The sequence below is a fragment of the Dipodomys ordii genome, unplaced genomic scaffold, assembly GCF_000151885.1.
Source record: "Dipodomys ordii isolate 6190 unplaced genomic scaffold, Dord_2.0 Scaffold168, whole genome shotgun sequence".
Lineage (NCBI taxonomy): Eukaryota > Metazoa > Chordata > Mammalia > Rodentia > Heteromyidae > Dipodomys > Dipodomys ordii.
Window position 1 is genome coordinate 2285360 of NW_012267384.1, and position 12458 is coordinate 2297817.

At 39.3% G+C, this 12458-nt stretch overlaps 1 protein-coding gene across 1 annotated transcript in view; it reads left to right on the plus strand.

Moving 5' to 3' along the window:
- Heatr5a (HEAT repeat containing 5A) overlaps window positions 1–12157 on the plus strand; it is a 123849-nt gene extending 111692 nt beyond the window's left edge. Inside the window, exon 33 of the mRNA XM_013033445.1 lies at window positions 12093–12157. Within this exon, the coding sequence (XP_012888899.1) occupies window positions 12093–12157 (65 nt within the window). The remainder of the gene's footprint in view (window positions 1–12092) is intronic.
- Window positions 12158–12458: the final 301 nt, after the last annotated feature.

Sequence of the window (12458 nt, forward strand, 5' to 3'; positions counted from 1 at the left end):
ATCACTAAGTAGGCAGGAAGGAATAAAATTAAAAGAATTAAACCTCTCTTAATATAAGAACAGCATGCAAGGGTGGAAAAAGTTTTATGTAGGTTAAGACAGGCATACGTCGTTCAGTGCATGCATGCACACACACATACACTTACAAAACGAGGGTGTGATAGTGATAATACAGAGAATGAAGATTTAGAATGTAGATTGGAATTTAGATGAGCTACTGAGAGAATTAAAGAAAGAACTGATTGTGACAGGTGAAAAGTTTGTTCTATAACGTATTTCCCAAAAACCTCATAGCAAAAAATAGGATATATTTGTTATCTGCCAGTTTTCATGAGTCAGAGACAGCCTGTTGGTCCCCTAGCTCAAGTCTCTCATTAGCTTACTGCTACAACATTAGTTGTATGACCTTGAACATTTAAATCTATCTTTAGTTTCTCTTCTATAAAACAGGGCCAACAGCAGTGTTCATACTGATTAGATTATGAGAATTAAATGAATTCATTTATGTAAAGTATTTAAAATGCATAATAAAAAGAGTACTCAACATGAACTTGTATTAGCTATTATGTCATTACATTTTCTGTTTGTTGTTGAGTCTCACTTTGTTGTGTAGTCTGACTTCAAACTTTGTGTGTGTGTGTGTATATTAATGCCTTTATTTAATTTTTATTTTTATTCATTTTTGTCAGTCATGGGGCCTGAACTCTGGGCCTGAGTGCTGTCCTGCAGCTCTTCAGCTCAAGGCTAGTGCCCTACCACTTGAGCTACAGTGCCACTTCCAGCTTTTTCTGCTTATATGGTACTGAGGAATTGAACCCAGGGCCTCATGCATGCAAGGCAAGCACTCTACCACTGAGCCACCTTCCCAGCCCCTTTATTTTTTATAATAAAATTACTTTGCTAGGTCTTGGCTCTTTATTTATTTGTTATAAATATAAACATAGATTTAAGCCAGGCGCCGGTGGCTCACACCTGTAATCCTAGCTACACAGGAGGCTGAGACCTGAGGATCATAGTTCAAAGCCAGCCCAGGCAGGAAAAGTCCGTGAGACTCCAATAAACCACAAGAAAACCAGATGTGGCACTGTGGCTCAAGTGGTAGAGCGCTCACCTTGAGCTGAAGAGCTGAAGGACAGCTCCCATGCCCAGAGTTCAAGCCCCACGACTGACAAAAACAAAAACATAAATTTAAGCTTATATATTAAATATTTGCCTCTTAAATATTTGCCAAAGTTCCTTTTTTCCTTCTTTTTTGCATTGGTGGGAAGAAACAAATCCAGGACTTCACACTACCACTGACATACATTATCTAGCCTGCCAGAGTGCCTAGCATCTGTCACTGTGTCTTATCTGCATCTTTTGTATATATGAAGAAAATGTTGCTAACCAAATTAAAGACAGCTTCACTCAGATATATAAAGCAGCAAATATGATCAATTCTAATTATTTCTCTTTAGTTGATGGAACACATCAAGAACTTGATGAAGTCAGTCTGCTTACTGCTATCACAGTGTTTATTTTGTCTACCACTCCAGAAGTAACTACCATCCCATGCCTTCAGAAACGTTGTATTGAGAAATTTAAAGCTACCCTTGAGACAAAAGATCCTATGGTAAGTATCTTTTAGCAGCCAGAGGATCATAATAGGAATGTATTTAGGATTTTACAAAACTTTTGTTTTGATTTTGTTGGCTTCCATGGGAAATATCCCACTACAGAGTTTTTTATTTTTAGATTGGTGAGGACCTATTCTTAGCATGACAAAGCTAAGTGGTAATGGAATTATTTTTCTGCCTTAAGGGTAGACGGTAGTAGGAGAAAGAAAATATTTTAAAACCTAATTTTAGCCAGGTGCCAGTGGCTCATGCCTCTAATCCTAGCTACTCAGGAGGCTGAGATCTGAGGATCATGGTTCAAAGCCAGCCCAAGCAGGAAAGGCTGTGAGACTCTTATCTTCAATAAACCACTCAGAAAACTGGAAGTGGCACTGTGGCTCAACTGGTTGAGCGCTAACCTTGAGCTGAAGAGCTGAGGGACAGTGCCCAGGCCCAGAGTTCAAGCCCCACACCAAGCAAAAAAAAAAAACTAATTTTAAAGCAGGTGTCTTAAAGTTAATGTAACTAATATTTTTATTGATAACAGTTTCATTGAGCCAAGCACAGGTAGTTCACACCTGTAATCCTAGCTGCTCAGGAGACTGAGATTTGAGGATCAAGGTTCAAAGCCAGGCTGGACAGGAAAGTCCATTAACTCAAATTAACCACCAGAAAGCTGGAAGAAGTGCTGTGGCTCATGCGGTAAAGTGAAAGCCTAGGGCACAAAAGCTCAGAAACAGTTCCCAGGCCCTGAGTTCAAAAAAAAAAGTAAAAGAAATTTCATTGATATGAATCTAGAACAAGGTACTTTTGTAAGATTCATTGTAGGCTGAGAATGTGGCTTAGTGGTAGAGTGCTTGCCTAACGTACATAAAGCCCTGGGTTCCATTCCTTAGTACAACATAAACAGAAAAGGCCAGAAGTAGAGCTGTAGCTCAAGTGGTAGAGTGCTAGCCTTGAGTAAAATAAAGCTCAGGGACAGTGCCCAGGCCCTGAGTTCAAGCCCGGGGGGCGGGGGGGGGGAGGTGAGGAGGTTCATTGTAGATTAGATTCCTTAAAAAGAAAAGAAAGGAGACTAGGCACTGCTGGCTCACACCTGTCATCATAGTTACTCAGGAAGCTGAGACCTGAGAATCCTGGTTCCAGAAAAATACATTAAAATCCATCTCCATTTAACCACCAAAATGCCATAGCTCAAGTGATAAGAGTACCAGCTGTGAGTGAAAAGGCCAAGCACAATTCACTGAAGGGAAAGAAAGGAAAGAACATGCCTTCTATAATACAATCGTAAAACATGGAACCCTTCTAAAAGCAGTGCATACAAGTTCATTTGATAGATGAATTTCCTTTTCTTTTATATGTTGCAACTGGAGTTTATAGTCCATCCTCACCGATGTATCTACTTGCAACATACAGGAGGCAAATTTACTGTCAAAAAAAAGTAATAATGATCCAAATACCATCACAATTAACCCAATAAAAGATGATGTATGACTCTAGTCATCTTTTATTTTTCTGTTCCATTTGTTGTTTGCTGCCTGCAGGCAGGTTTTATATACTGGTTATATATACTGGTTTCCTAGTGATAACTTTGGTTATCACTAGTTATAACTTTGGTTAGTGTGGTTAATATATGGTTCCTTTACAAGTTTGTCTGTGTCATTTTTGAGTGCTTTTGTTGTTTTTCTGTTTTTGAATATTATACAAAGGGCCATAATAGAGAAATTGGGAGGTAGAGAAATGAAGAAAAAATATCCACTCAGTTATTCTCTTTCCCCATTATACCCACATGCCCCTATCCTACTGCAAACTGATATATCAAAAAGGAGTTTTAGGCCACAAGACCAGTTCTCAGCATTCCACATGTTAGGTCCAGACACTTATCCTGACATGCCAAATAAAGAGATTGGTAATGGTAAGCAGCAGAGAAAGGCTAGTTATGTAGCACAGATATGCCACAGGAAAGAGAAAAATAAGTACTTCAGCCATCTTCAAGGTACAGACAATAGTTTTAGGTTTAAATACAGAAAGAATTGGGACAGTGGGTAAGAGTTAGGTATAGTTAAACAGTACCATAGTGTAGCCTGGTTGATCTTTATCTTCTGGTACTGAGAGGAATTCCAGAGAAGATATTATCACTGTCATCACTTAGGGGAGCAGTCTGGGTCCCATGAGATGATTGCTCCAGATCCAGGATGCAACCTCAACATTATAGCTAATTGTTTTCATGTGGGCAATGGTTTATCCTTTAAGACTATTGATCTCTTCTTGGGGAGTAGTATATAGAGCTGAATTCTCATAAAGATATTAGCTGTCAGTCATATCCTCCCTGGACAGATATAAAGTATAAATAAGGATGATAAGCTTTTGTCCTGCTTTTAGTTTGTTTGTGGGCCCAAATAAAGAGACCATGCTTTTTAGCTAAAGCAGTTTCTAGGTTATCTGTTTGTAAATACCTATTTTCTAATTCATACTTGGATTTCTAAAATTAGATATAAATTAGAAATCAGTTTAATATCTTTGCTACTTTAACTTCAGAGTCTTAAGGGACAATTATTTGTCTGTCTTTTATTTAAGAACTTTCTTTTAATTTATAGTTTATTCTTGTCTCCTTCCTGCTAGGTACAAATCAAGACATATCAGCTCCTCCATTCCATTTTTCAGTATCCAAATCCAACTGTTTCCTACCCATACATTTATTCTTTAGCATCTTCTGTCGTGGAAAAACTTCAGGAAATAGACAAGAGAAAACCTGAAGACACTACTGAGCTTCAGATCTTTCAAGAAGGCATAAAGGTCCTGGAAACATTGGTTACTGTTGCTGAAGAACAGTATCGTAAGTGTCTGCACTAAATCCATAATCTCTCAGAATTTTTCCACAAACAGACTTTGAATGTTATTTGAAAGATAGGTATTGATGGTCACAGTGGTGTGTGCTAAAGTCTCAACCACTCTGGAGGGAGAGGCAGAGTTTGAGGCCAGCCTGGGTAATGAAGCAAAATTCCATCTGAAAAAGTAAAGTAGGTGTCCTGTTAATCCCACACTAGTATTAATTTAAGAGAAAAGATGAAAATTGCTTTTTAAGGGAAAAACATATACAAGTCAAGTTGAGTATTTATTTCCCTGAATTTACCTTTATTTACTTACTAGGCTCTCAGCTGGTGGCCTGTCTTCTGCCCATCCTCATCTCCTTCCTATTGGATGAGAATGCTCTCAGATCCGCAACTTCAGCAATGAGAAATTTACATGACTTCGCTTTGCAAAATCTTATGCAGATTGGGCCTCAGTATTCATCAGTTTTTAAAAATGTAATGACTTCTACTCCATCCCTGAAAGCCCGCCTTGAGGCTGCCATAAAGGGTAATCACGAGAGTGTCAAAGTCAAGTTACCATCTTCTAAACATACTGTAAACCCTGGAAAGAATTCAAGCATCCAATTAAAAACCAATTTCCTCTGATTTTTTTTTTTTTTAGTAATCACCTTATATTAATACTTAATCATTTCTTTTTCTTTGAAGACAAATATGAAATTATTGATTCAAGTGCACTTGAAGGGCTACTTGATTATTTTAACTTAAAGAGCTCTGACTTTACAAGCTGATAGCAAACACTATTTTTTGTAAGCTTTTTTTTTCCCATTTAATAAGACCATAGAACTGTCAAGATTCTTGCCAGGAATTTCAAGAGAGTACCAGAAACAAAATTTACCAAGCCATCCACTGCTTCAAAAGTGAAATATATTTCTTCTAACAACTCATGTATACACACAGTATACTTTACTCTGTGAGAGATATAAATTTCAATCTAGTATAAATTACCTGCACTTATATTGTATCCTTGTTGCTAATTTAAAACTCTGCCTTGTTCAGTAATAGCGTTAAACTTGCTTGGATTTCTTAAGCAAGGTAAATGATTGGGAAGCTATTGAGAAAACCTGGTCTAAAAATACCCAATATGTAATGGTACAAATTAATTTCAACCCTACTTAAGATTTGGTGTCTACATCATAACTTTTCACCATATATTGTGTTCGCAAAATGAAAGTTTTACTTACTTTAAATAGAAGAGAACATCACTAGTTCAATGTTTTTCAAGGGGATTTTCTGTTATCTCTGTTTCTAACAGTTTTGTTCATTTTCAGTTGTGGCAATTGTTTTCAATTGTGTTAATATTGATGAGTTTAATATGGATTGACATCTATATTGAAGTTAGTTTACCTATAGGTTAATACAGATGCCAAATTTAGTACAATAAATTTAGGTCATCAATGATACAAATACTTTTTCAACATAAAACATTTTACTCTATAAAACTTATAATGGAAAAGTCATACTAGTTGAATGGTATTTTTAGCTCTTCATTATCTTTAACTCTGCTTTCATTTCAGTATTATACTCTGAATTAAACACTATGTCAAATAAGAGTTTTTCCCTGTTTAAATGACAAAATTTAGTCAGGCACATTGGCTCACGCCTATAATCCTAGCTACTTAGGAACCTGAGATCTGAGTTTGAAGCCAGCCCTGGCAAGAAAGACTGTGAAACTTCTCTCTAATTAACCACCAAAAAACCAGAAGTTGAGCTGTGGCGTAAGTGATAAGAGCACTAACGTTGAGCACAAAAGCTCAGGGACAGCACCCAGGCCCTGAGTTCAAGCCCCAGGACTAGCACACACAAAAAATGGACAAAACTTGAGGTGATGGCAGCATGTTCCGTTGAGAAGACACTTTGATTCAAGCAAAAGCAATGTAATGTATTCTATTGTATTATGTTTGTATATAATGCTATTGTAAATTATGCAGAATGGAAACATTTGACAAATTCTAACAGTACAATCAATTTTTCTAAACTACATAAATAAAGCTAATTTTCTTTATTTTTCTTGTGTTCTATTTCAAATTATCCAGAAAAAAAAATGGCTGGTTAGTCTCGAAGTCAGTTCTTTGGAGTTAAGATACCTTTGTAACTTGGCCTTTTTTTCTTAGAGGAACCCTTTCTCTGGAACATTCTTTGCAATGGTTTAGAATGACTGTCTTCCTAATTATCTCTAAGATTTAAATATATTTCTTTCTTTTTTTTTTTTTTTTGAGGTGGTGGGGAGGAGAGGGTTGGTTATGGGGCTTGAGCTCAGCATGGGCACCGTCCCTGAGCTCTTCAGCTCAAGGCAAGTGCTCTACCACTTGAGATAGAGTCTCATGGACTTCCTTACATAGGCTGGTTTTGAACTGCTATCCTCAGATCTCAGCCTCCTGAGTAGCTAGGATTACAGGCGTGAGCCACTGCACCCAGCTTGAATATATTTCTTAGACTACCTTTTCTCTCCCTTATTCTATCTGGTGTGCACCTGCTCCTTTTATACCTGGCTTAAATGTCACTTCCCCTTGGTAACAACTTAATACTTCTTACCCTCATCTTACACTGAATGTAACTGCTTTCTACTTTGTGTTCTCTCCATCCTTAATACAGTCCTAAGTACATAAACATAACACTGCATTGTAACATAATCTTATTTACCTCTTTTACTGCTTCCTCAAGAAGAGACTGTTGATGCCAGGCGCCTGTGGCTCCTGCCTGTAATCCTAGTTAATCAGGAGACTGAGATCTGAGGATAGCAGTTCAAAGCCAGCCCGGGCAGGAACATCTGTGAGAGTCTTATCTCCAATTAACCACAGAAAACCTGAAGTGGCGCTGTGATAGAGCACTAGCCTTGAGCTGAATTGCTCAGGTACAGCACCCAGGCCCAGAGTTTGAGACACACTCACACACACACACACACACACACACAACAACAACAACAACAAAAAATAGACTATTGTCTTCTGTTACTTGTCCTGCTTAATAGCTGTTGCGTTGGGGTGGTATGGGATGGATCTGTATTCCTTTGCCAGGGTAAATGCTTGACTAAGTTGTTCTTTGAATGTAGTTTGTAATTTTGACTCTTGGATGGTTTTGTGAGAGTTTTTATAATAATTGTTTCATTTCCTTGTTCTTTTTTTTTGGTGGGGGGTCCGGTCGTGGGGCCTGAACTCTGGGCCTGGGCACTGTCCCTCAGCTCTTCAGCTCAAGGCTAGCACTCTACCACTTGAGCCACAGGGCCACTTGCAGCTTTTTTCTTTTCGCTTATGTGGTGCTGAGGAATCGAACCCAGGGCCTCATGCATGCAAGGCAAGCGCTCTACCACTGAGCCACCTTCCCAGCCCCCTTCATTTCCTTGTTCTTAAGACTAAAATTGTGTTGGGTGCCAGTGGCTCACACCTGAAATCCTAGCTACTCAGTCTCCTGGACTTTTCAGCCCTGGCAGAAAAGTCTCTGTGAGACTTTTATCTCCAATTAAACACTCAAAAAAACAGACGTAGAGCTGTAGTTCAAATGGTAGCGCACTAGCCTTCAGCACAAAGAGGATCAGGGACAGTGCCCAGGCCCTGAGTTCAAGCCCTACAACCAACCACCCCTACCCCCACCAAAAAGGACTAAGATTTCTAGTCATCACTTAGTGGCATAATGTCCTGAGTTGTTGGGGCTAAAAGTGCTGTGTGAATGTTATGAAAAAATATTACATCCAGTGTCATGAAATTAGAAACTTCGAGCTACACAGTATGCAACCTTAAATGCATCATCTTATTTAATAACACGGGTTTAAATATGACCTGATGATAAAGAAGTTAAGTATTAATGGAGATTTGCACCTGTCAGTCTGATTCTCACATCTATACTGAAGAGCACAAATGCTGAGGTCCCGACTCTTATCAAGGGAAGGATGTTCTCTTCACTACATTAATTTCATTGTAATGTACTAACATAATTCGGTAGCCATGTTAATCAACTTGGTAACCCTTTACAAATTAAACATATTGAGTAGCAACTTGAGTGACACAATCAGTGGTATACAATTGGAGTTTGGATATGAAATGCCCCCTGAAGGCTCCTGTGTTGAAAGCCTGATCCCCACATGGTGGCGCTATTGAGAGGTGACTGGATGGTGAGTGAGGATGCTAATAGCCCCTAGCTGAGTAAACTAGAAGGGGGACTACATGAAGGAAGTGGATCACTAGGAATGTGCCTTTAACAGGTATATCTTATCTCTGAGTCCCTTCTGTCTTGCACCTTCCTTTCTGGGTGCCATGACAAAAGCAGCTTTGCTTTCCTATCCATGATACTCCTGCTATTGTATTTTGCCTTGTCATAGGCTTTAAAGCAGTGGAGCCAAGTGACCATAGACTGAAACCTTGAGCCAAAATAAATCCCTCCTCTAGCTAGTTTCTCCCAGGTTGTCATTACTATGGAAAACTGACCAACCAATGCAATGTCTTGATCTACTTTTTCTAAAGACATTTAAAAAGAAAGCAGGGGGAGGGGAGACATGCTAGTGGCTCATACCTGTAATTCTAGATATTCGGGAGGCTGCACAAAACTTGGATCACATAGATTTGTCAAAAGCTGAAGAAGCAAGGCAGGCTTTAGAGAAAAGATGCCCACACCTTCATTTAGAACTTTTAGCCTTCAGCACTGTGTAATAATACAGTTCAGTTGTACTGTTTGTTGGTTTTGGTTTGTAGTGCTGGGACTGGGAGCTCATTCAAGCTGAACAAGTGCCCTCCACTTCGACTTCTCGCTTGCTTCTGAGGGGTGACCACAGACAGCACATTCTTTACGCACCATCCAAATCAGGTTACCTCCACCAGAGATTGAAATCTGAGGATCATGGTTCAAAGCCAGCCCAGGCAGGAAAGTCTGTGAGACTCTCAACTCCAATTAACTACCCCAAAACTGGAAGTGGGACTGTGACCCAAAGTTGATAGAGCACTGGCCTTGAGCAAAAAAAGAGCTCAGGCACAGCACCCAGGTGCTGAGTTCAAGCCCCATGACTGACAAAAAAAAAGGAAAAAAGTACCATCGAGATGTCAGCTCCCAGTCTAGGCTGTAGCTTAGAACAGCTATAAGAGTACATAACCACTGCCTTCAGTAAGCTTACTGATTAACAGCAGATATTTTCAAAGTAGGTCAACACAGCCTCTGTCACCTGCATTTTTAGGGATTAGTCAGAAGAACAGGTAACCTGTTTCTGGTCACCAACAAGAAAAGGTGTGGCAGGATAGAAAAGTAGGTACCTGACTTCCATTTCTGGAGAACACCCATCTTAATGAGTGTCAAAACACCTTAGTCATTTCCATTTTGTTTATGCTACTCCCTGTCCAAGTGCCACTTCCTCTATCCCGTGAGTTACTATAATGGTCACTCGACCAAGTTTGTTCCAGAATTCTTGTTTACAGTTTTAACCTCAGCAAGTCATATTACTAGCTTTGCCTGTTCCTTCAAAAATATTCCTCCTGTGCCTCTCTCGTACAGAGAAGAGAATACAACACAATACCATCCTTAGTTAAAGGATCATAAAGACCTATATATATAAAAGACTAGCTAGGTGCTTAGGGCTCATGCCTGGCTACTCCAGAGGCTGAGATCTGAGGATCACAGTCCGAAACAAGCCCAGGCAGGAAAATCCCATGACCAGTTAACTCAGAAAAAGCCCGAAGTGGAGCTGTGGCTTAAGTGGTACAGTACTGGCCTTGAGCACAAAAGCCAAGGGACAACACTCAGTCCCTTAGTGCCAACCTCAGGACTGGCACAAAGAAAGATGACAAATTCCTATGGAAGAATTTGTTCTACCTTACAAAATATTCAGTATCCAGAGGAGAAAACAGGGCACATGTCACACTTAGAAGGACAAAGCATAATGCTGGGTTCTTTGAAAGCCAGGACCATGAATGCCAGGTGATACCATTTTCTCATTCCATGATCCTACCAAGTGGGAGAGGGGTGTCTCCATGGTTCCTTTTCTTCCTTGTCAGAAGAATTATAATCTTTTTGCCATGCTTTTCCTCTGAGGACAGGAAAATGCTTCTTTCTCTTTGGTGTTTGTATCCCATACCATATTTCTTTGTGTTCTCTGTTGCAGTTTCACATCTTTGTGCCATTCTGTTTGTTTAACTGCTTCTGTTATTACTGAGCTTTCTGCCCCTTTGTTCTTGTCATTTTGTTCTGACTCTAAAGCAGAGACTCAATTTTACCATTGAAGCATGTGAAAAACATATCCTTTGATTTCAAAAGCATCCAAAACACTATATATAAAGCACTATGGAGATAAAAGAAAATTCTTACACAGAGCACTAAGCCCCAGCACCATTAGATCTGGATTGTGATCCTAGATCTGCCTCTGACAAATTGTTAGCTTGGGCAAGTGAGCCTTCTTTGCTTTAGTTTCCTCTAGGCACAGTTTGAGGACTTATTTCCATTTGCCTAGGATTTCTACTAATGTTAGCACTGAAAGTGCCCCCACACAATTTCTCAGTCCTGGGTAAGCTACTGAACAGCCTGTCAGGCTGAGAACCTTTCTGGTTCTGATACTTTGGGGTAAGCCTCAGGTGCTTCTCCAGACATATTGTGTATGCCACTGGAGAGTCAGGACTGAGTCACAGGGAGGGAGAGCCCATGGCCATTTGCCAAGAACTGGGAAGCCATCCTGCCTCCTGACCTCTGACTCACATGGGGTGTTACAGGACCTCATTCCTAACATCTCCTGGGAAGAAATCAGCTGAAACTGAACTCAGACTGGAGACATTCTTGGGTATCCCAGTGGAAAAGAAATTCAAAAACAGTTGACTAAAGAGAGGAATTTGTAGCAAATGTTGAGGCTGCCAGCATTCTTGCAAGTGAGCCAATGACCTTTCAAGATACAGCTACAACTGACTGGCTTCTTGGCAGTCATCCCAATGAAGAGTTCCTTTCCCAGCTCAGACTGTATTCAAAACTGGCTCGTCAGAAAGGCTTTCAGCATCCTCTCATATAGATTTATTCCAGCATGAGATCACACAAAGTTAGCTTCCTAATAAAGGCCTCTTTAAAAAGTCAGCAGAGCAAGTGTCTTCCTCAGCATGTTGAAAATTGAATGTTCTATTGTCATGACATTCAAGAGAAGTATCCTTGAACCTTTGAATCAAAGGGTAAGAGAGCTGAATTCAAGATCTTAAGAGCTAGAAACTACCAAGGCAGCCAGATGGCTCTCTGGTGACTGAAAGAGAAGTAGCTTGCTGCAGACTTCTATTTAATTGAGAAGCAAACTTTAAAATCACCTTGTTCATTTTCTGAGTGCCTGCTTTCATTTTGGCTTGATGTTTAAGTCAACTCTATTTCAATCTCAGTTAAGAGAATAAATTTGGCCCAATTTCTTTCTTCCTTCTTTTTTTTTTTTTAATTTGGCTTTCAGCAGCTGGTTTCAAAGCACAGCCCCAAATAATGATTAAGAAGTGATTGAATGCTCATGGAGAAAGTCAAAAAAGCTGGATTAACATGAGCTATTTAAGGAACCAAGTAACAAATTAAAGAACTGCTTTCCAACTCAGCAAATAAGAAGGCTTTTCTCTCACTTAACCAATAAAAAATACAGTAAAATTCAAGTCAAACTGGTTCAAATACACAGTAAAATCAAGTTAAACTGGTTTAGGAAGCATATCAAATAGTAATGTTTCCCCCAACCATATTAACTCTTCTCTGTTTCCTTCAGCTTAACTTTGGTAAAATCTAAGGCAAATAACAAAGGAAAATTTTAGCCACCGTTCATGAGTTAATTATCTAGAGACTAATTATGACTCAAGTGAAAATTCCTGTTTACACATAACCAGGATCTAGTCTCATAAATATCTTAGGAGATATTTCTGGTTATACAGTGTCAACAAAGGAGATGGGCTAAATAAGAAAAGTTCCAGGCATGTGACTTTAAATTCTTTCAGTTGATGAATATTCCTTGTTACATAATGGACTGAAGAACTTAAAAGGTATGTGTTCATTTGATTTGTACACCCAAGCAGGC